Source organism: Colossoma macropomum, unplaced genomic scaffold (assembly GCF_904425465.1).
Source record: "Colossoma macropomum unplaced genomic scaffold, Colossoma_macropomum, whole genome shotgun sequence".
Classification (NCBI taxonomy): domain Eukaryota; kingdom Metazoa; phylum Chordata; class Actinopteri; order Characiformes; family Serrasalmidae; genus Colossoma; species Colossoma macropomum.
In genome coordinates, this window is record NW_023494792.1 from 39,909,850 (window position 1) to 39,933,969 (window position 24,120).

At 38.3% G+C, this 24,120-nt stretch overlaps 3 protein-coding genes across 3 annotated transcripts; 2 read left to right on the top strand and 1 right to left on the bottom strand.

The window, feature by feature from the left end:
• The first annotated feature begins 995 nt into the window (after nucleotides 1-995).
• Nucleotides 996-1,859, top strand: msgn1 (mesogenin 1). Its single transcript, XM_036575535.1, has one exon. The coding sequence runs from the start codon at nucleotides 996-998 to the stop codon at nucleotides 1,458-1,460; it is 465 nt and encodes a 154-aa protein (XP_036431428.1). The 3' UTR covers nucleotides 1,461-1,859.
• A 1,126-nt stretch (nucleotides 1,860-2,985) lies between these two features.
• On the top strand, nucleotides 2,986-7,156 carry si:ch211-51e12.7 (uncharacterized protein LOC336335 homolog). The gene is made up of 6 exons (XM_036577175.1): nucleotides 2,986-3,144; nucleotides 4,493-4,596; nucleotides 4,711-4,860; nucleotides 5,195-5,338; nucleotides 5,712-5,828; nucleotides 6,221-7,156. Exons 2-6 carry the CDS (start codon nucleotides 4,493-4,495, stop codon nucleotides 6,309-6,311), a joined length of 606 nt encoding a protein of 201 aa, XP_036433068.1. The 5' UTR covers nucleotides 2,986-3,144; the 3' UTR covers nucleotides 6,312-7,156.
• A 4,908-nt stretch (nucleotides 7,157-12,064) lies between these two features.
• On the bottom strand, nucleotides 12,065-23,121 carry mrps10 (mitochondrial ribosomal protein S10). Its single transcript, XM_036577176.1, has 7 exons — nucleotides 23,000-23,121; nucleotides 22,849-22,901; nucleotides 14,071-14,137; nucleotides 13,775-13,914; nucleotides 13,560-13,668; nucleotides 13,241-13,330; nucleotides 12,065-13,006 (listed from the first exon to the last, which is right to left on the bottom strand). The coding sequence occupies exons 1-7, from the start codon at nucleotides 23,066-23,068 to the stop codon at nucleotides 12,926-12,928; spliced, it is 609 nt and encodes a 202-aa protein (XP_036433069.1). The 5' UTR covers nucleotides 23,069-23,121; the 3' UTR covers nucleotides 12,065-12,925.
• Nucleotides 23,122-24,120: the final 999 nt, after the last annotated feature.

Genomic DNA, 24,120 nt, shown 5'->3' on the forward strand with positions numbered 1-24,120 from the left:
TATTTTATTTTTTTAAAAATCCAGTTTTCTTTTTACTTTGGCTTCTCAAGTTCTTCATATCATTGGGTGTCCCAGTATTGTAACATATTTCACGTCCTTAGTAATATATTAAGGTATGTTTCATGTCATTTAGCACATTGACTACTCTGCTGCAGTGATGCAAATAAATTGACAAAACAACAGTCTTTGTTGCAACCTAGTTTTGTTTTTTGTTTTTTTTAACAGAAAAAGTGACAGTCCGGTCCTAATAAAGATGTAAAATGTTTAAATGTGTGGCTTCCTTTCTGTGATGGGCACGTAAGCGTTTGGTCACTTTGTCTGTGACACCACAATTTATTACCCAGCCGCTTAGCTGCTGGTTCTTCACCTATATAGTGCCATGTTGCACACCTTTGCAGACATGAAAGGCCTCAACGAAATAAAATTCGCAGTCCTTGCTGTGCCTTCTTCAAATTATGTTTTTTGCAGGTCGGTCACTTACACCCACCACGTATATGACAAAAAACAACTCGAAATTTAAATGCCTCCACGAGTCAGAGAATGCCTTACAGCAGGCTACTCTGCTACGCGCTGCTCTTTCCTGTTAACTGTGCAGCCACCGTAGCCACATTAAACGTAATTGAGGTATTTTTGGACAGGTCCCTCTCAACTACATAGAAAAGGACCCTAAAGTGTCGTTTGTCTACTGCATTTCCCTGAGATGTGTCGTAAAAAAACTGTCAATGACCGCAACGTCCTCTTAAAACTGCTCCCCCACCAAAGGCAATCTAATTATTTTCTTTTCTCGCACCCATTACCACGGGGTATCGACTTTATTCGCACCTCGGTGACAACGAACGTCGTTTCTTCATCCCGTTTCGCCACTTTGGGTTTCTTTGAACTTCTTCGAAAGCTGTGAGCTCATAAAGTCTGCGCTGGTATAAAAATCCCTTCACCTGAGTTTTTACCACAAACAAGTGTTCCCCCATAGGCCGCCCGAGTGAATTAGCAGCACCATGGATAGCCTCGCTGAGGAAGTCGATCAGATGGATGTGGATCTCATGACAGCCAGGCTCTTGTCCCAGTGGGACTTGAGGGGTTTGGGAGAGCCACAGCAGGCCTCGCTGAGATGCACACCCTCATCCCCTGACTCTTCACCCTACTCCAGCCGCTCCTCCCCGGAGCCTCAGGCCGAGGGCGAGCAGAGTTTCGCGAGCTTTTCATATGACAGCCCACACGACAGGAGAGCCAAGAACGGCCAGCGAAAACTGAGCAAGGCGAAGATGTCAAGCAAGAGGCGCATGAAGGCGAGCGAGAGGGAGAAGCTGCGGATGAGGAGTTTGGCGGAAGCTCTGCACCAGCTGAGGGATTACCTGCCCCCGGTTTACAGCCGCAAGGGGCAACCACTGACCAAGATCCAGACACTAAAGTACACGATCGAATATATAAAGGAGCTGTCGGACATTCTGAGCCAAAAATAACGATCCTAACCTCCAATCATGAACACTGCTAGCTGCCGTTTGTACATATTTTGAACCTATTACCTGGCCTGTTGTTGTGCCATAATTCTAATGTATAATTAGTTTTTCTGGCACTTGTTGCTGTGTCATTTTAATTTCACTTATTTACGTATGCGTGTGTTCAGTCGCCAAACATTTCAAGAATGAGAATTTAGAATAAACCGTTGGTTACTTTTACTACATGGTGTGCTTTTTAACTCATCGAGCCGTTCAGTTTAAGTTAGCGGTACATCGAAATGTGGAGACAACAGCCTGGGCATTTGCATTATTTGGGTGGGCAACAACACAATGTTGTTTTTCCTAAATAGGGTATGTAAACAATGACATTGGGGGTAGGGGCAAAAGGGGGGTCCAGGCCCATTACCCTGTAAAAAGGAAAAAAAAAAAAAAACTTTTTTTTTTTTACTTGGATTTTACTATGAGCAATGAGCACTTGTATGAACTAGAGAGTGAGCAAATTTTAGTTTGGATCTTAAGTAGGCTACAATGGAACAAAATGCACAGGGTCAGGCAGCAGTGCCTGTGTGATTTGTATGATGAACACTTGTATGATGAACTACGATATTTCTGTCTAGGATAGAACAATGTCCCGGCCCAATATGATTACCAGATGCAATGAAGCTTTTTTCATTTTTATATTTTTCTTTACTTTTTTTGATGCTGTGTGTAATGTAAAACTGATAGATTGCAATTGATAGCTAGCTAAGCTGACCATCAATAAAGGTAAAAGAAGAAAAGTATGTGGAGACAGTATAAAGAAATGTTCTGTTTACCTATTGAGTGCAATTAAATCACACAGGCTGCTTGCTGAAAGCCGCATTTAGCTCTAAGATGATGCTAAATGTTTGGATTACTATTTATTATTGTTGACCTCTTACACCCGGCTCTTACACCTGCATTACGCTTCAGCAGCAGACTTTAGAGCTATAACTATATAACTTCCAAAGATATAGCATTAAAATTCCCCCAGGGTGGGGCATGACAAGAAAACAAACAATTCTGAATTTAATTGGTTTTGTATTTTTTTAACAGGAGTATGTGTTATTATCATTAAAGAATTCTACTTGGGCTAGGCAAAACAACAGTTTAACATATTTATAGTACGTATTATTATTAGAAATAAAATGATGAACATTATTTACTACTCAGTAGTTGTAAGTCTCTCTAACCGGTTCGGTTCACTTTTATGTATTTAACATTTATTCATAATTTATTTACTGTTTCTATTAACATGCAAAACCTCACCATATGAAGGAAATGGAGGGAGTTGGAAATTAACTTTGACTTAAGCGTAAGAAACATATAAAGAAATAGGCGGAAAAGCTTGACTAAACGTGAAAAAGTGCTAGACTTACTGGCTCAGTGTTTCTTCTTTTCATTTGAATTTTCACAATCTGTCAGTCCTGCGCCAAGGGTGCAAGAAACGCCAGGGCATGAATGAAAACGGTGATTGTAGAATAACTTGAACGCTGCCCGATAGACGAAAAAAAATCCAGTGACTCAGAAGCCGCCATTTCAAATCGGTCAAGACAGAGGGCCACTACAGAATTTCTTAGTTTATGTTTGAAATATTTCTCTGTTTCATTTAACATACAGGTGAAGTTATTCGTACGGAGTCAACTGTACGAGGTATTTCATTATCAAGGTAAGTTCCATCTGCTTGGCTAAAAATAACGTTAATAACCTGATTCACGTCTGTATGTAGTTAAAGAACCTAGTCAACAGACTCGTTAGGTTAGCTAGCGTAGCATTGCTAGATAGATAACTTACACCTCACATCGTATTTAGAAATTTGTTAACCTCAACAAAGAATAAGAGTCGTTCCTTATGTTAGTCAGAGATTTTATCCTGTAAAACGTCGTGTGAAATATATATTTGGGCGTTCACTATCAGTTTTAGCGTTAGTCACTGATACGTCTCTGAAATTACTTTAGCCTAGCTCGCTAGGTTAAAGTTAGCTAACTTAGCGTGCATTCAGGTACGACATTTAATATCTGAAATATCCTTACGAATGTATGTCGTATCGGAATAAGCTGAAAACCGTTTTAACATCGTGGGAGCAAATGTAGGCAACCAAATTATCCGTTAGCCATGTTAACATTTTCTCACGTAGGGTATAAAGTACCCACTTTTGTATTTTTATTCTCTGAATAAAACAAAAACTGTTCGTAACGTTATCATATATTTAAAAACTAATTGCCACATGAGTAATTCCAATTAATGTGTTTGGCTTACATTAGCTTAGGAATGTGAGGGTCTACTCTACTCTGCTCCTGGAGAGCTACTGCCCTGCATATTTAGATCAGCACCCCCTTTGTAGGCTTTGCTTTTGATATTAGGTTTAAAATCTTGCTGAGTTCAGTAGCATGAAAACAGAAGTCTTGGCATGAATTATTTACTGTAACAGGTACTTCACTTCGTGTATGTAGTAGAGAGCATCAACATTAACATTTATATTTAATGGTAAGAGTAGAATTTCACCCAGGTACAGGAGCTGAATAACTGAAGTGTTTTCTGAGTCAAGGATTCTAATATTCCAAAATTATTTTGACAATCCTAAATAAATTGATTTCCCCTCGAATGTTGTCTTTAAGTCTTTTAGCAGCTTTGCTAAATTATTTTATCTCCAAACCTGCAGATTGAAAACATTTTACATTATAGCATTTTGCTTGCTTTTAGAGTAAGACTGAGTGGAGATTCTCTTCGTATTAGGGCCCTCTTTAAACATACATGTTTACAATATTTTTAAGTAAATCACATAACCCACATTCCTAGTAGTTAACAAATATAGTAAATTATGGAGAGAAAGTGAGTGTATCAATCAATAAGGAAAAAAAATCCTTGCTCAGTAAGTATTATGTCATTTATTCTTGATACTATTTGTTATGATTTACTCTGGAATTTTACAAAAGAGAACAAAGAAGGTTGTATAACAAAGAAGGTTATGAAATATATGAAAAATTATTGGAATTTGTGTTTTGGCTGTTTAACAGATGGACGTTGCCACAGCAGAGCAGTTGGATGAGTCCACAGAGATAACAGAGACCACCGAGACGCCCGCAGAGGAGGAACCAGCTCCAGACTCCAATAAATCCAGGTAGGTCACATGATCAGATCATCCATTGTCACTTGTCAGTTTCCGCCCCACACGGAGAAATATGATGAACTGAGAACTTTTCTGTTTTCTTTTCTTTCTGTGTTATTTTTGCAGAGGTCGTGAGGTTAGGGGTCGAGGTAGAGGTGGCCGAATGGGTCGAGGAGGCCGTGGTGGACGTGCAATGATGAATAAAGGGTTTGGCCCACCAGGACGAGGACGGGGCAGGAGTCGCGATGGGTTCATGAATGGATTTGGACCAATTAGGTTGCCCTAAAGCATCCTAGAATTTTTGAATTTCTTAAACATTTCTGAATCTGTTAAAGGAACCTCTTAAAGGAATAGTTTGGTGAACATATCTAATTTACACAGTGTTTACCCTGACCCCAAAGGTAGTTTTTCAGCTAAAATTTTAGTGTCTAAAGCTTGTGGGGCTAATTTACCTAATTTCAGATTTTAATTTCAGACAGTCTTGGCTGATCACCTAATTTTATGGGGTGAAATTGTGCAAATTAGATTTTTCTAATGAGTATTTGTTGGTATTAATTATTCATTTAAAACAATTTGTCATGACTTGTAAAGCCAAAATCTGCTTTCTTAGGAGGGGAATGGGTAGACCACGACCATATCCAGATATGCATGGCAGAAAAGGAGGTAGAGGAGGTTCCATGGGAATGGGAATGGGTCCACCCCCACCACCTCCCACACCAATGCATCTTAGGGGACCTCCACCACCAATGCACAGGTACATACCTCTGTAGTTTCTAAAAATATTATCAAAGCTTCCATTTTTTTTTGTCTGATTTAGAAGAGAGTATTAATAAAATATTGCCTTGATATGTCTGTTGTACTTGTGTTTTTTCACTAGTAGCATGGCTATAAAACCCTTTGCGTTCTTGTAGAGTTGTAGAGTAAAATCAGGCATAATGGTATATTTTTTTAATATGTAATTAAAATAAGTAATTTTAATTTGATCACCGGCATTTGGGGACCCAAAGATTTTGGGATTGTCGTAATTCTGTACAGCCAGAATGCTTGACAATCTAGTATAACATTTGACAGAATCTACCCACAGAATCAGTCAGCTTTTGTAACTTGGTGAAATGCCTTTGTTACAGACATGGCCCACCTCCGCCACCTCCACCAGGGCACCCAGCTTTCAGAGGACCACCGCTGCCCCTGAGAGGACGGGGCATGATGCCACCTGGCCCCCCACCCCACTTCCACCCCAGAGGGTAAGACCTGCACCTAGATTCCATCACTTGCCCCGTTTTCTTCTTCTGTTCTTTCACAGACACACATTTGGCTATGTGCATCTCTACAGCTCAACATAGTATTTTCACTATTTGTAAGTAATTTGTCTTTACATTGCCATTACAAAGTTAGTATCTAGGAAACAGTCATTGCTCAGTCAAATTGTAAATGCAAAAGATTATAATAAATTCTGTACTGAAACTCTCAAGTCTAAAACTGTTGTAGCTTTGGACATGAATTGAATAATGCATGAATCTCTATTTTATACTAAATGCTATATTTTCTACAGAGGAAAAAACTTACAGGTTGTGGCACGGGCCCTTTTTTAACGCAGCACCAGAATCCAATTGTGTAATTTTATCCTTTCATGCAGCTACCACAATGGACCACCCCCTCCTCCTCCCCATCTGGCCCCAGGCAGGGGTCAGCGCTGGCCGGGGCCCCCAGGTGGCCGGCGGTTTTAAGACAGCTCAAACTCGCGATAAAATATTAGTCCGTATCTGTAGCGCAGGGTGTTACTAGAGGGTGCCAGTAACACATGTCCAAATTGACACTCCAATCTAGTTTATACTGGTCAACCATGCTCTATTTTCTACAGTGTTATGAGAGGGAAGGCCCCAAATCATTTCAGTGTCTTTTTATAGCACTTATTGTTTTAATTTTAACTGTATTCTAAGAGAAGTTCATTCTGTACCTCCCTAAGCATTGTGTACTTTGCGTGGTGCTAATCTTGTAAGCCTTAATTGGTCTTTTTCCTTGAGTAGTGAAGAATAAATGTGATTTTGAGAGAATGAGAGAGAAACAAAGAACGTAAAATGTGACCGCACAGTAGTCCTCACTCATCACTGTAAAATTAGTATGTTTTTGTGGACTCCTTGGGCCTCTCAGACATTTCCTTTTGTTTCATGGCTATAGTTGTTTTATATAAATATAGCTACTCAGTATTTATAAACAGCAGTTGATGCTGTATGGACATTTACAGAGAAAACAACCCATTCTGTATGTATTCCTGGCTCAAAAGTTACTTCTTATCATAAATGTGCAGCTATTATTAAGTAAAGTGAAAATATTGCTGTTGACAACCCTTCATGTTTGTGTTCAGCAATCCATTCTGTTGACAGATTTGATATTCATATAAAGAGGTGGATTGATGGTAGGATAGCACTACATTCACTGTGTTTAATGCTGAAGTGTTATCATTATGACCATACTTTTACTTACTGTGATTGAGTTATGTGGATTTGTCAATGTAAGTTGGTTAAAAGTATCAGTTTTTTGACATAGTCAAAATAAAGTTAAAATAAACTGACTTCTTCTTTTTACTGTTTATTGCACAGTACATGAATGTCCATTTAATAAATCTAATGACTGAGGTATAGTGCTCTGAAGTAAAATGGACAATGTATTTACATAGGTATGTATTCTGTTTACATAAGAATAGCACAATATTTGATAATTGCAGTAACATTCAGTTATGTATATTTTATGTGAAACTGCACATTTCTTGTCATACAGATAACTTAAAAGATCACTATCAGTCATTTTAATGTAGATATACATTTTGTATTACTGTGCTAACGTGATATCTCCAAGTGTCTCATAATGTAGAACTAAGAATGGTCTGGTAAATTTAAGTATTAAAGAATGCAAGTTATTGTTATAGAGTTGATATTAAAGCACTGAGAAGACATCAGATGTACCACATATACACTCTTCTGAAAGCTGAAACTGTTGGCCCACTGCTGGAACCAGGAGTCCCTAATGCACATTATAGTCTTTCTCTCTCGCTCTTTTTATTTTTTTAAATCAGAGGAGCAGTGTGTAGAAAATGGGGGCAATGAAAATTTTTTCTTGTTTTTAAGTTCTTGGAAAATAACTTCTTTGCTGTCTGTTGTGGGGCTGAGGCATTGTCTTCTCTTTTGATAAGTGTCTAATTGCAGTCGATCCTGCTAACGTGCATGACAATGTACGCAAAGGAGCAATATCTTTTGATGAACAGTTCATAAGGAATGACAATAGTTCAGGCAACTATTCACTCTTTATACAGCAACCACCACCTGCTTCTGCTGAGGCACAAATAAGAATACATGAGAATACTTTTTTTGTATAAAATAAGAACAGTTAAAAAAAAAACCTGTTAATGCAAGAAAATGGTCCAGTTAATCCATTTGTTGGCACAAATAATTGTAACAGACTTTTTATATGAGCAGTTATTTGTTATAAACTGGCTGTAACCTAGCATTAAACATTTATTAGTGTATGAATGGAAACATCACATTTAACAGTCATGGATATGTGTCTATTAACAACTTGTGAGATTAAATTACCTTTTGAGATGAAACAATTATAAAGTGATCCAGCGCATTCCCAACAGTGAAACAGACATGATCAAGTGTGGAAAACAATTGCGTGCTCTTCTAGTGATGGAATCTTTGAATGACTAACTACTGGTAAGTTCATTCTTGCAGATAATGTCCAAAGCTATATATAAACATGCCTGAAGACTAGATAAAGCTCAACATTGCTGTATCCACATTTGTAAAACGGCATGTACAAAAGCATATAAACAGCGACTAGCTTGGAATCTGTCTGCCACAGGTGTTGCACCTTTTCTTAGCTCTGATGTTTGCTCCCACTAACTCCTCCTTTGAGGCTTGAGTGCTTCTCTTCTGCTGCCTTTGCTGCTTCTGCTGCTAGCCTGTGCTTTGATGCTGGACTGATTCTTGTTGTCTCCTGAAGGGGGACATAGTCACCCTTTTCGGAAGGCAGCTGGACTTGGAAGCAGGATGCTCCCCTTCTTCTCTCTCCCCCCCCCGCCCCAGTGATGTGCAGTGTTTCGCACCCTGCCCCTGCACCCCCCTATAAGCAAGGTGAGTCTTATGTTGTCCAGACAACCTCCTCTTCCTAAAACCCTGCCTTTCCCCACCTTCCCTACCGAAGAGTCTCTGTTTGCAGATGAATAAACACAGTGATGCACACAAACCTGTTGCTTCACAAGCCTGCATACCTGATAAGGTAAGAATATTAGGATGCTTGAACCATAGCAAGTATCATTAATAGTGACTATATTTGCAGTCAGAAAAAACTTAATAATAAATTTACAGTGATCCACAGGACATAGCACCCTGGCACAATATTGAATTAAAAAAGACCTCTTACCTTGTTTTACTCCAATGATTCAGTTTGGTATTTATCTACTAGAGATTTACTTGTTTATCATCAATGTATGTGTGGGTGATGTGGCAAAAAAGTACATGTATGCTACATGATAAGTGTATATACAGTGGGCCAAATTACAGTAAATATAAGGTGCAACATCCTCTACAGAGAACACACTTAAATATGGCACTTTGTTTTGCAAATTTTAGTCCACTATGTGTATTTATCTACAGAGCTTAACATATTGGACAAAAACAAAAATATATAAAATGTACTATGATTTTTGCACAGGCCATTTTTTTTTCTTTCCATTGTATTAAATTCAGCAAATAAACAGTAATTGTGCATTGAAATGGGCAGAGGATGGGTACTTATTTCCTCTTAGAAACATGTAATTTTTCCAAACATTTGCATACAACTGTATCACAACATTTAGGTTTCCTGAGGTTTGTAAATAAAGATGCACCTGCAGGCTAGTTGCAAAAATCATTAATCTAATTATTATGCTGCTACTTATTGTTGTTTATAGGCTTTGTATAATTTGTCTAAGTCTGTGTTTTAAATTGGTCTAAATCTGTATTTTAAAATACATACAGTTCCTTGTTCTTGAAGTACTGATGATACCCAGGAAAACGCATTGTGATGTAATTTATTACAGTAACGGTAAAATCTCAGATTTTTCTCCTCTACCCTGCCATTGCATTGATTTCTTTTTTTAGCCTTTAAGCTGTGTATTTTGTGCATTTACATATCAACTGAACCATCCCCATAATTTTTCAGAACATGGTCTGGTCTGATTTAAAAATGACCAGAAGATGGTTCCCAGTAGAGGTATTGCCAGATTTGATCAGGGAGCTATTCACAATATGTTTTCCCAGGTTAAAAGCACAATGGTAATTGCACTGTCATTACCTTAGCTGTGGATTAGAGTTTAACACGAGTTTAAACCTAAACGAGTCACAAGGGATCTCTTGAATGCCATTGCTGCGGCCATGAAAGCTGCAGTTTAAAGAGCACCTGCAGTCCTAGTCAAATGCCACATTGCACTGCACAAGCGATACTGATGTTGTTTGCCCTCTGTGGGGCTGGTTCATAGTCCGATAATGAGGCAAGCAAAGCATCTCTAAGACGCAGAAAGCCTGTTAAGTGAAGCAGCACTTGTGGCTTCTGTTGAGTCGTAGCTCCATGAATGAAGTAGTGAAGTGGGCCTTTTGGACAGGTAGCGATGCAGAGGGGGTAGTCTAGCTTACTGAACAATACTCCACTGCAAACTCCTTCATCGAGTCGAGTCATTCCATTCACTCAGTATTGTTCAGTTTCATGTCAGCTAATCATTTAAAATCACCAATGAATACTTTTTTGAGTGAGTGACTACACGATTTTAGTTGATGCGTTTGAAATTATGAGTGGCATAATAGGAATGAAACACAGCGCTGATGACAGTTAGGCCCAGTAACATACACAGACTTCGTGTAATTTACATTGCTCTGTTTTAATGCTTTGATCATTGTATTAAAAAACAGATAGCAAAATAAGTTTATGCAGTTTTGTGTTAGTTGGGCTGATCATTATGTAATTTCATAATACATCCGGTTTAGCATAAGCTTAGTGGTGGATCAGGTAGAGTTTTTTGACAGAGCAATCAGATTTAATTTAAACCCCTTAAGTTGCCAGTTTAGCCAAACCCTTGTTAAATGGAGACTGAACTGCTGCTAGACTAATGACTGAGTTGTAGCCCCATAGTGTTTAACTGTAAAACAACATAACCATTTTGTTGTTGTTTTCTTTTTTGTTATGTGCTATACTGTCTGCCCTCCCATTTGTGTATTATCATGCGAGTTGGAGTGAGGGAGTGTACATGTACAAGGTGAGGTGTATGTGTTCATCAGGGTTCTTGTTCCAAATACATTAATCATTTTGAATCAACTGTTGAGGGGAATGCAGAAGAGACTTAAATAGAATGCAGAGAGAGAAGCAAAATAAAGAGGGAAACATACATAGCATAAATTACATAAAAGCCTTTGTTTACACCTAGAACCTTCCTCTAGTTTTAGGGCCTGGATACAGTGTATATAAATTCCATCCATTGTGTCATGACAGTATCAAGTTGAAGGAATACAGCAGCATTTTCAACCTAATCTGTCTGTCGCATTGTTTGTGTACAGTTATTTCTTCAGGCAGTAAGTTCCTTGTATTTAGAACAGAAAGCTCACTGACTCAAAACACATTTAGAGCAGAACCCTGTGAGTATCAGTGGTAAACTATAGAAACAGCAGGTAGAGATTAGATCATAAAACAATGTAGTATTCCATTAATGTGCTCTAGTCAAAACAGTAATTTTATCATCTTTAAAATTTTTCATGCAGCAAGTGACAAAAAAGAAACAATTTGAACCCTTTACATGCTTTCCGTTGTCACAGACCAATATTACCGGTCAATAAATAAGATACCTTCAAATGTAATTTCTTAGTATTTCTAAATGCTACATGTACTTACACTACGCTCAAAAAACTGGGGTCACTGATTTCATTCATTTAAAACCAATTTCTTTGAACATACATGTATAAAATGTTTCTAGTTTGTAAAAATGAAGACATTTTTGATGATACATGGAGCTGTGATTTCGTAACTGAGAAATCATTGAGAACAAACTGATAAAGAAACTGACATCCACAATACCTTGTATTTGAAAACTGCAACCAAATCTCGCTAATCAAACAGCTATGCATAGTACTTTTGTGACTACAAATTCCAATAAACAGAAAATTATAGCTTTTAATAACATTACCATACTAACCATGTCTTGTTGTTCCCAAAATATTGTAAACTGTGAATACAGTATTGATTTTGGTGTCTAGTTTTGTAGCATACCAGTCCATACTGTATAAGTTATTACTGAATAACAATTATTATTAATAATGACAAGTGACCCCAAACTTTTGAGTAGTGCCACCTTTTAAAACTGCTTGGACAGTGACCTACATTTACATTTTACAAAAATGTCTTTGTACTTTGTGATTCCAGATTCCTTTTACCTTTGTGAATTTCTTGTCATGTGGGGAACAATGTGTTTTAGGTGTTTTTAAGTACTAGGGCAAATTAACTTCATAGAAGTTTATATTCTATTCCTGGTGCCTTTCTGCCAAAAACTTTATTACACCTAAAACTCAATAAAGGTAATATGCTGTACTTTCACCTCTTATTTGGCTTCTACATTGTAGGATAGCTGTAGCAAAAAAAAAACAAAAGATGCTGTCTGATGTGTGGCGCACAGGTTACGTGCATATATTTTACTTGTGTGCAACTGGTCAGTTAGGTCGCCCTGGACCACCAAATTGTAAACATTTTCATGTTGATGAAAATGTGAATCAAGCATAGACAGGTACCATCAGCCACATATGGTTTTATGTGGCACTGTACATCCTTTTTTTGTAATGGGTAGAAAAACATTTTCTGACACCTTTGGACACGCAAAAAGACACAAGCAGAAATGTTTAATTGTAAATCTGTTGGACCAAATTTCTTTCTTTGCATCCAGGCTAATCTGTCAGAATAAAACAGTTCTCTGACTGTGGGCAGTCTGTCAGGTATTTATGGTGTTTAAGACACAGTTCAATTATGGTACAAATGCAAATTGTGTAAACTGTGGTTTATTAAAGGTTTTATTGTCTTTAAAACCTGTGTGTTTTATTGTCTGTAATCCCAGTCTTCTGCACATTTGATGAACTTCAACCACAGTAAATAATCAGAACCCACTGTAATCCCCTTTATTATGGGCAATGCAATAGGAACACATCAGCTTACACTTATACACAGTGTATTATATAAGTCAAGTTATCCATTAGAGAATCCATTTTTATTTAATTTACATTACTTATCAGTAGTAACAGTTAATGGGAAAAAAGGTAATAAAAGGTAATTATTGACTGCTTTGCTTTTCTTGGCTTTGGACACCCCACAGAGGCATCTGGATATGATCTGGAACTTTCTCTATAGCAGTCTAGAGGGAGACATGCACAATTTAGAACTGTTAATTTGGGAATATGCAGTTTAAACATTTAATTACCAGGGTCCTGCCTTACTCCATTAGCTAACTAACTTTAGTACACACTATTGTTACAGCATACCCGTCTAGAAATCTCCAATCCACCATAACTACAGTTCTGTATCTTAGAGCATGCCCACTTTTTAAGAAAAGACATTTTAACTACTTAATTTCTTGAAACTCTGTTACCTTAGTGACCTCCATAGCCACTCCCTCTGGCAGGTTGCGCTGAATGTACTCCAGGTATACCCGTGAAGTGGAACCTGTTATCCTGGAAATCTGACAGCCAAAAAGTCTTTAATGCAGTGCAAAATATTCTTCAGAACTGCAGTTTTAAACTCAACCAAGACAGTCAGTTATCCAAATGCTGTTTCATTTCCTAGTACTATATAATGTAACCATATAATATTATATAACTATATAATATTATATAACTTGTAAATGTAACTGTAATAAATATATATAATATGTAATATATAACTCTATAATAATAATATAAAGATCTCACCTCAATGCATCTGTAGTGTGTCCTCATTTCATATTGGACCCTGTGTTTCTTAAAAATGTGCACTGACTTCAGAAGTGTAAGTCTCTCTATGTTCTTTGGAGGTTCAAATCTACCACAACAAACCAAAAACACAAATATCAGTTCACAATTATGTTAGCCAACCAATGGTCATGCTGAGGTCTACTGTCATTTTCTTAAATGTACTTCTGACTCACACTTTACTCAAGGTTAAGCCAAGTTCTTTTGCTGCTAGGGTTGCAAAAAACTTGTAACTGTCCAGTACAGTTTTATCATGGCTTTTAACCAACACGGCCAGTTTCTGGAACAGAATGTCAGGTTCCTCTGTGACTGTGACCTGGAGTAAATAGCAGAAATTAAGCCAGACCAATCGAATAGCCTGCTCCAAAGAAGAAAAACTGCAAACTCATGAACAACTTATTATGAAAGGTCAAAATTCTAAGGGCAACTTAAATGTGATCAAATTTGAATTTTTTGTAAGAGAGAGACTTACGGAAGAAGACTGCGTGCCATAGGCACGTCCTTTGTGAAGGACGGCTGCAGGTATCACGCAAACATTGCTGCAACCACAAAGATAAAAGGAAAATTTCACCAATTTGTACAAGTTTCTGCATAATTAAATGGTTTGATGTAAAATACTACTTTCTATAGGAACATGCTGAGTCAGACTTCTTCACAACAGTTGTTCTTAGATAAGCTTTTGGCCTAAGACAGTTAAAAAAAAAAATGTTCAAAGCATTGCAAGGCAAAACAGTTCATCAGATGTTTTTCAGACAGACCACTGTTCTACCTTTATCAGCAACATAAACTCAGAAGGCATGTGCAGGTTGGTTGATTGTTTTAGAGAGAGTAAATCCACTACTTTAAGTTTGTCTACAATGCACCATTTAACATCAAGACCCTGTTTCCCATACACTATATGACCAAACTTATGTGGATACCCCTTTTAACTGTGGAATTCAGGTGTTTCAGTCACACCCATTGCTAAGAGCTGATGCCAAACTAAGTGCTACTGTTGTGAAAAAGAAGCCTTTATTCGCTTGTGCTGGTTTATGCCATAGGAATCATTGTGCTGGCAGTGTTTTTGAGAAGTTAAACATTTTCTTATCTGTAACGTCACTCAGCCCATCAATATCTAAATTGCACAAAAATGGCCTCATTTGTTCGTGCTATTAAATAAAAAAACGTTTGTGATATTTTAGTTCTCAAGTTATAAAGCCATAAAGTTTCAGAGTGACGTCACTCAGCCCCCACATCAACGTCCAAATCACTCAAATTCTCAAGTTATTAAGCAATATGGTTTGACGTGTGACGTCATTCATCAGCAGCTAAATCGCAACAAAACTGTCTCATTCGTTTGTGCTCTTTTATGCCCTTAAAATAAATGTTTGCGCTGTTTTAATTTTCAAGTTACAGGCTAAAATTTTTTTATAATAAATTGACACTGGTTGATACTAAACATTTGAAAAACCTCCTGAGAATCCGGTGTCCCTGGTTACAGAATTATCTGTTTTTCTTTAGCTTTATTTATTAAGCTTCATAATTGCATTGAGTAGCAGAGCTGATTTAAAGTGACGATTAAAAAAAATTAATTCTCTGTTTGAAAATATTTTAAAAACCTTCAAGGGTTTTTGTGACATTGCACACAGTTTAAGGAATACAAACAATGTTGGTCTTTCAATGTATCATGTATGCACATTAATTTGTGACTTGTAAAAATGCTCACCAAATATCAACGAAAATTTGACTGGAACCACCAAGAACACAACAGATTTTAACAGAGACCAATGTTGGCTCTATCCTAACAGCTCTGGAATTTTTGTGGATATTCCCTTCTGGTTCCACCTGTACAGTCTCAAAGGATTTTCATTTAAAAAACTTGTCCTTACCATTCTAAACCTGAAAGAGTACAAACATTCATGTAATATTACTTCCTGCAGTCCTTTCTGTTTCACTCTGCTGGGCGTGAGCAGAGCGGGGCCGTGACCACTACAACTAGCATGTGGGGTCATTCACACATATAGCTTTTGAACTGCTGAGCGAAGCAGCAAGAAAGTTACATAGGTATAATTTAATCACATGGATAAACAGTCAAATCAGCCACTCTGCTCATCAAAATTGAATTCTTAAAGGATCACGGTTTCTGTGTACCCTCGACAGACTTCTGATTGGGCGACAGTTTGACAGACCTCCAGCGGAATCTGCAGCACAGAATGTTTCAGTAGTATTTTGTTTGCTACTTGTCATAAATGAGTAAATTTATGTTTTTAATGTCGGTTTCCCTTTCCATTTTCACTGATCCTTGTGGCTTATTTCACTGTATTTTGTTGCGGGGCTCGTGCGGCACCCAGCCTATTCTCCAAATACCACGCGCTCCGTTATAAACCTGCTATAAAATTAAAGCCAAATTCTCGACCAAAATGTAATTAGATCTTTAAAATGACCATCAGACAGCTTGTTCTTAATTTTGCACTTTTTATTCATCATTTAGAAACCAGCTGAGAAGAGGGAAGTCGTCTGTTTTTCTGCGAGTAAAGTTCAAACATGGAGGACTGAACCACACTGGTGATGTCACTCACCACTGGCACTGGAGCGGATTTTACGCTGCCTGGGAGACGCTTAGTAGCTGCGTTCCAAAGCCTAGGCTGCATTTTTCGTCCGCTACGTTAAAGCAGGCCGTTCCAAAGTGAAGGATCCTTCACTTCTTATGCCCATATTAGGAATTCTGGGTCTACGCTACATTTCTCTATGGCCAGAATGAATAAGGTTTTCATAAAATCGCCTCTATCGCACCCTGTGTTAAATAAAAATGTTCAGAACCCCATACCTTTTTTCCCTGCGTACATTCTTCTCTCGAATACCACTGGATGCTCTGAATTACAAGGTCGTCACAGAGTTGAAATATGAATATTGCTACATGTGAGCTAAAGCTACTGTGCACTGAATTCACGTCATTAGACTGGAAGTCTCCTTAAGTGGGTTTTGGCAGCGTACATTTCCATTTACAGACTGAGGACAGATGAAAAGAAGTCACGACAAAAGAAGGAGGTTTCCCTGCAGTCCTCTGTTCTTCATCTGATGCTCACTGAAACACGATAGGTCTTTCCTTTTAGCTTGATTTGAAAAGATCTACAAACATACCTGCACTCAGGCTAATCCAGTACAGACTCAGCTTAATATGAGTGCTCACCCCTGATAAACTGATTTAGGCTATAAGAGTATCCTAATTATTATTTTAATGCTGGTGACATTTTTCTGAGGACATTTTCTCAGGACATTCGCCAGCTTTTTGTTCAGCTTTTCGAAAAAATTCGAACAAGCATCCAGCGGAAAAGAAGCTGACGAGTTTCATTGTGGGTTGAAAGGCATGCTGTTTCACTGAACTACCAGGTCAGTATTTTGTCTTGCTTGCTAATGTTTGTGATAGCTAGTCACAGCTGCTGCACCATTTAAGGTGGAACGGGAACGTTCAAACAAGAAGGTGTGAAAAAAGAAGCTTAATTCAGCCTCGTAGTTTTAACACGGGTAGTGTTTTTGATAAGGAGTTTTAGCCTATCAAAATATCCCACCCAGAGGTTTTATTTACGAGTATACCTGTAATCATGCGCTACGGTAAAACAGTTCGATAAGGTAGCACAACTCAACAGAGTGCCGCCACAGCCCGCCATAGTTTCGTGCAGATTAGTGACATCAAATTGATGCGCAGTGGCTTTAGCTTGCATGTAGCAATATTAGTATTATAGCTCTTCACGACCTCGTAATTCGGAGGATCCAGTGGTATTTGGGAGAAAAATGTACACAGGACAAAACGTATCAGGCTCTGAACATTTTTATTTAACACGGTGCGATAGAGGCGATTTTTTGAAAACCCTATTCATTCTGGCCATAGAGAAATGGGGCTTACACCCGGAGTTCCTAATATGGGCATAAAGAGGACTACAGAATGACGCATGACCACAGTGGTCTATGCAGCCTATGTTCGGAGTGATTTCAAGGACGCATCAGATGTACACTGTATTGCCAAAAGTATTTACTCAGCCATCCAAATCATTGAATTCAGGTGTTCCAATCACTTCCATGGCCACAGGTGTATAAAACCAAGCACCTAGGCATGCAGACTGCTTTGATTGGGAATGACAGCAACTCAGCCACGAACTGGTAGGCCACGTAAAATGACAGAGTGGGGTCAGCGGATGCTGAGGCGCATAGTGCGCAGAACTTTCTGCAGAGTCAATCACTACAGACCTCCAAACTTCATGTGGCATTCAGATAAACTCAAGAACAGCGTAGAGAGCTTCATGGAATGGGTTTCCATGGCCGAGCACCTGCATCCAAGCCTTACATCACCAAGCGCAATGCAAAGCGTCGAATGCAATGGTGTAAAGCACCGCCACTGGACTCTAGAGCAGTGGAGACATGTTCTCTGGAGTGACGAATCACGCTTCTTCTGGCAACCCGATGGACGAGTCTGGGTTTGGCAGTTGCCAGGAGAACGGTACTTGTCTGACTGCATTGTGCCAAGTGTAAAGTTTGGTAGAGAGGGGATTATGGTGTGGGGTTGTTTTTCAGGAGCTGGGCTCGGCCCCTTAGTTCCAGTGAAATGAACTCTTAATGCTTCAGCATACCAAGAGATTTTTACAATGTCATGCTCCCAACTTTGTGGGAACAGTTTGGGGATGGCCCCTTCCTGTTCCAACATGACTGCACACCAGTACACAAAGCAAGGTCCATAAAGACATGGATGAGCGAGTTTGGTGTGGAACAACTTGACTGGCCTGCACAGAATCCTGACCTCAACCCGACAGAACACCTTTGGGATGAATTAGAGCAGAGACTGCGAGCCAGGCCTTCTCATCCAACATCAGTGTCTGACCTCACAAATGCGCTTCTGGAAGAATGGTCAAAAATTCCCATAAACACACTTCTAAACCTTGTGGAAAGGGTGGGCCGACATCATATTAAACCCTATGGATTAAGAATGGGATGTCACTCAAGTTCATATGCGCGTGAAGGCAGACGAGCGAATACTTTTGGCAATATAGTGTATCAGAGCCGGTTTATGAGGAGCCTGGCCACTTCCTAATTCTCTGGATGTATCCTTTCGGATACCCACAGTTCTCTGTGCACAAATGATGCGAAGGAGACCAGCACCACGAAAATGGCAGAAAACAAAGCTGTTGGAGTAGAGCTTGTTTTAAAATGTAAGTTGTTCACGTACTGGAATTCGTCTTCGTTACCTTATAAAGTATAAAATCACTAATTAAAGCATTCGTCTATATATTGTATTTTATTTACAAGTATTTGTATATATGCAGTTTATCGTACCACATAAGGACATCTCTATTTCCGCAAAGAAATGAAAAAGCAAGAAACACAATGAAAAGGGCTCCATTTTCTCTCACCAGTTCCCTCACAAGCTTCGCATCGCTCAGGTGACGTCACCACACAGCCTGGAGGACCCGCACTACATCGGCTGCAGCCTAGGCTTTGGAACCATAGACCACTGTAGTCGTGCGTAATTTTGTAGTCCTCGTTATGCCCGTATTAGAAACACAATTTTTCTATGGCCAAAATGAATAGGGTTTTCGAAAAATCACCTCTATCGCACCCTGTGTTAAATAAAAATGTTCAGAACCCGATATGTTTTGTCCTGTGTGCATTTTTCTCCCAATTACCACTGGATCCTCTGAATTACGAGGTCATTAAAGAGCTATAATAATCAATATAATTATAATCTATAATTATCAAAATCTTCTACCATAGCGCATATTTATGGCTATACCCATAAATAAAACCTCTAGGTAGGATATTTTGATAGGCTTAAACTCCTTATCAAAAAAACACTACCCATGTTAAAACTACAAGGCTGAATTAAGCTTCTTTTTCCGCCAGCTTTTTGTTTGAATGTTCCTGTTTCACCTTAAATGGTGCAGCAGCTGTGACTATCTATCACAAACATTAGCAAACGAGACAAAATACTGACCTGTTGGTTCTGTGAAACAGCAAAAATAAGTTACTGTTACTCAGCTGTTAAGCGGAAATAGAAAAACCTCCTCATATCATGCCTTTCAACCCTCCATGAAGCTCAAGTCAGCTTCGTTTTTGCCAGCTGCTTGTTCAAATTTTCCCGTTCCACCTTAAATATCGCAGCAGCTCAGAACATGACTGCGGCACCATTTAAGGTGGAATGGGAAAAGTCGAATCGGTTTATGAGGGACCCCGAGTACAGGTCAGTTTGTAGATCTCTTCAAATCAAACTAAAATGAAAGATCTATCATGTTTCAGTGAGCATCAGATGAAGAACAGAGAACTGCAGGGAAACCTGCTGATTTTGTTCTGACTTCTTTTCATCTGCCCTCAGTCTGTAAATGGAAATGTACACTGCCAAAACCTGCTTAAGGAGATTGCCAGTCTAATGATGTGAATTCAGTGTACAGTAGCATTAGCTTACATGTAGCAATATTCATATTTTAACACTTTAAAGACCTCGTAATTCAGAGGATCTGGTGGTATTCGAGAGAAGAATGTTCATAGAAAAAAACGTATTGGGTTCTGAACATTTATATTTAACACAGTGCGCTACAGGCAATTTTTCGAAAACCCTATTCATTGTGGCCATAGAGAAATGGAGCTTAGACCCGAAGTTCCTAATATGGGCATAAGAGCATGGCGCAGACTACAAAATGACAACATGACTACAGCGGTCTATAGATATACATACCTAGATGCCGCGTTGAGTCCAGCCAGACGCATCAACGGCGCTGCCATTTTAGGGCAGTCAACATCGCTGCTGGACTGCATTCAATACCATTACAGAGCAGCAGTTTAAGAAAAATACTGTCCAAAATTATACTATTTCAAGAATATTGCATTTAGAAAGCGGGATAGGATTATATAACAGAGGGAATGCAGCAATCCACACTCATGTTTGTGTGATGCGTATTGTTAGCGTGATGTTTATATGTAATTTTAGATATGGCCGTGTGATTGGTGATGCAAAAAGAAGCTGTTGAAGTGATTGTTCTTTCTCTGGTTTTATATTACACTTATTTCTTTTAACAATCTATTCAGGGGATCTTAACTTTATGTAGTATTTATTTATTTACAATGATGGTTAAAGCCTTGTAGCTAGGTAAGTTATAGCACTTCTTAATCCATGTAGATATTCATAACAGATTAATGTTAGCACCTTCTTACACAAACCTGAAGTTATCTTATTTGCCAGTTTCTTGTTCAAATTTTCCTGTTCCACCTTAAATGGTGCATCAGCCAGCTTCTTCTTCTACTTTTCCTGTTTCACCTTAAATGGTGTATCAGACAGCATTTTGTTCAAATTTTTCCATTTTATCTTAAATGGTGCAGCTTCAGGCACCAGAAAGTGACTTCTGCACCATTTAAGGCAGGACAGGAAAACTCAAACAAGAAGCTGGCGAATAGGAAGCCAACTTTAGCTTAGTCCTTCTGTGTATTAATATTAGAAGTGATTCACACATTGATGGATTTGCTGATTGGGTTTCTACCAGAGCTCGCGCCAAACTTACGTCAGGTGCAGACTGAATACTTTTCTGCTGGTCCGGAAAGCCAATTAGCATGAGCAGTTATTAAAGAAATAAAAGCTACCGAAAGCAGTCCGTGCAACCTAGATTAACCTGTGTCTAAGGATTAGAACTAATTTGGTGAAAATCAGCTGAGTGATAAGGAAGTTGTGGCCGATTTAATCCTGAGAAATCATCATCTCTCAATACAGGTGAATTTGTTCACAAGCCGATCTTGACCACTCCAACGTGGCGGACGCGCAGATGTATCGCCTCAGATAGAGAACAACAGGCAATGTGACATCTAGGTATATATATCTATGCTTGGAACAGAGCTACTGTGAATCTTTTTGTGTTCTTGACACACCCACACAGCTATCAGCAGAAAACTAGCTCAGAATTGTTGTCGCATTTTCTACTATCAAATTGTAGTAATTTATATAACAACGGTAAGCGCTTTTTCCATCGCATATCTTTACTAAAAGTAAAATGTAAATATCTGAAACCATATTGCAAATTTGCTGGCTAGCATTAGCTGATTAGCATGAACAGATATGATCCACATGGTAAAATGGTAAAATCATGCGTGCATAATTGAAAGCTAAAATTAACACAAAAATAAAAATAAACATATTTTGCGCATTCAGATTAGTATCGGTGACACTCCATCAGCCAGAGTTCAGCTTTACTGCAACACTCTGAATTTTATCTGTGGAGTCTTAAGAAAAATTTAGAAAAGTAAGCAAACTTAAGAAAATTGTTCAAAACGACTTTTGTTTACTCGTGGGCTCAAAAATTTTTCTGTGATGAAAAAAATGTGTTAAATTTATTTGATTCAAAAATGTACATCAATTCCAAATAAAACAGGCATTATATATAGATAATAATAATATAGTACACAGTATAAAATGACATTTTATCTTTCGTTTTTTTTGTGGCAATTATGCAATATTTGTATTAATGTGCAATATGTGTTATTAATGTGACCATTTTGTACACATTTGAATCAAGTACATTCTGTGCATCACTTTTTAAGTGGACAAGATTCTTATCATATACAGAGATCATCCGCTTCATTTTCTGCTTCTCATTTTGAGGCTCTGTACGCCACCTTTTGGTCCCAGACATTTATTTAGTTAGGGCAGGGGTGCGTAACACCGGTCCCTAAGAGTTGGTTGCCAGCACCCTCCAGGTCCGGAGTTGTGCACCCCTGAGTTAGGCAATGGTAGTGCATTCGCTTAGTACGTCTTCTGAAATTCCCTGTAAAAGAAAATGCGCTACCCTTAGTTCATCCTCAGATCCGGATCGAGTCAATTTATTCTCGATTGTTTAAGCCATTTTCGTGAAACAGGGCACATGCCACTCTGAATGATTTGTTTAAATCTTAACGTTTTAATTATATATAAGTTCTGTAAAATCGGCGGAACTCCCTTTTAAGGCGTTCTTAGGTATTTAACTACAGAACATTTTCTAGCCTTCCTGACACATTTTCATGTGCTGGTATTCTTAAAGGCAATGTTGGGTATTCCCAGGATTTGATTATAAAGTTATTGCCTTGTAAAACCGCCAACTCTCTCTTTATCTGCTTTAGATGAAGAACGGTATGTGATACTTGTTTTTACTCCATTTGAGAGCTTTAAAATATATGTGAAAAGAGGGTTTAATGGGTTAAATGTTCAATCTCAATGTTCAAAAAAGCAACCGGCGCACCAACAAACGTGGATATAAAGACAAACCATAATGATGCTGGTTGGAGGTGAATTGTACAGGCACGCGGCTGAACAGCAACCTGAGAAACAGAGAGCAGGATTAAAGGAGCCCCTGCTCTATTAAGATAAATAAACGAAAACTCACAATGACTGATTACTAAAGAGAATATTCCTGTACCTTAGATGAGAAATAATGTATTGTCTTTAACAAGAGTCGCGTACTTGCAATCCTCATGGAAGTCGCCATTGTCAGTCAACATCAACGGAAGGAAACGCCGAGGTTGGGTGTATTTTCTCAAACAGAGCGCCATCTACCGTCGGGAAGTACACTGGGAAAATTTATTGAATTTACATTATTTAAATGTGCACATGTTCCACACAAATTAATTGTTTTAACTTACATCTAGTAACTAGGTTAAATAGTACTTAATTATGATGTTGATGTAACATATTTTATTCATGATGAGCCAATGTACACATTTGAAAAATGTAACGCTAAAGCAACCTTCAGGCAACTTTTTCACTGTACAACTGGGGTGGTCAGTATATGGGCTATGTCCGATTATATGTATTTTATGTATTAAAGTATTTTTACTTATTATAATTACATTTTCTACGAAAATATAAGGTAATCATATTCATCTCTGTCTGCCTAAAGCTAAAACAGAACATTGGGCAGACTGGGTTGATCTGACAAAATATCAGCCCTTAGCATTTTGCTTCATGCACTGCTTCCTTTGATATATTAATCTCAGTGGTTACTACACATATCATAGTCTAAACAAGCACATGCTTTCTTCGTCTCACACTCAGACTTGCACTAACCCAGCTATGACTAAATGTGTAAATTTAGTCATTTGGAGTTTGATGTAAAATTCTCCATTCTGGAGAATCTTACTGAGTCTGAATTGTTCACAGCTGTGGTGATAGGAACCAGGCATCTGATGTGCTTAATGCCTCTATATGCAACCTCACAAAAAGTTATTACATGAAGTGGTTATGAATACACTGCATGATGTATTTAGACATTGTTTTTTTTTTGGGTTTTTTTTGGTACTGTTTAGATAAGGTTTTGGCCTAAAAGTTTTTTTAAAATATTGGTGAAATTCCTCTGTAACCTTCACCACAGTCACAGGAGAAGTCAGTGAGGAGCTGTTGATGAAGAGTAAAAAAACATGCAGTTTAACATTCTTACCTTAAACATCTAGAGACTTTTGGCTAAAGTAGCAGACCTATAAAGTCTACCTATTCATTATCACATTATGATTGATGTAGTATAGCTTATCAGTAACACACACA

Bases quoted from the DNA above. Each gene is read 5' to 3' on its own strand.
- msgn1 (XM_036575535.1), top strand. From the start codon at position 996: ATGGATAGCCTCGCTGAGGAAGTCGATCAGATGGATGTGGATCTCATG.
- si:ch211-51e12.7 (XM_036577175.1), top strand. From the start codon at position 4,493: ATGGACGTTGCCACAGCAGAGCAGTTGGATGAGTCCACAGAGATAACA. The intron at 5,339-5,711 runs GTACATACCTCT...CCTTTGTTACAG, and splicing joins CCTCCACCACCAATGCACAG to ACATGGCCCACCTCCGCCAC. The intron at 5,829-6,220 runs GTAAGACCTGCA...CCTTTCATGCAG, and splicing joins CCCCACTTCCACCCCAGAGG to CTACCACAATGGACCACCCC.
- mrps10 (XM_036577176.1), bottom strand. From the start codon at position 23,068: ATGGCGACTTCCATGAGGATTGCAAGTACGCGACTCTTGTTAAAGACA. The intron at 22,902-22,999 runs GTACAGGAATAT...TCTGTTTCTCAG, and splicing joins TACATTATTTCTCATCTAAG to GTTGCTGTTCAGCCGCGTGC. The intron at 13,669-13,774 runs GTGAGTCAGAAG...TTGTTGTGGTAG, and splicing joins GGCTTAACCTTGAGTAAAGT to ATTTGAACCTCCAAAGAACA.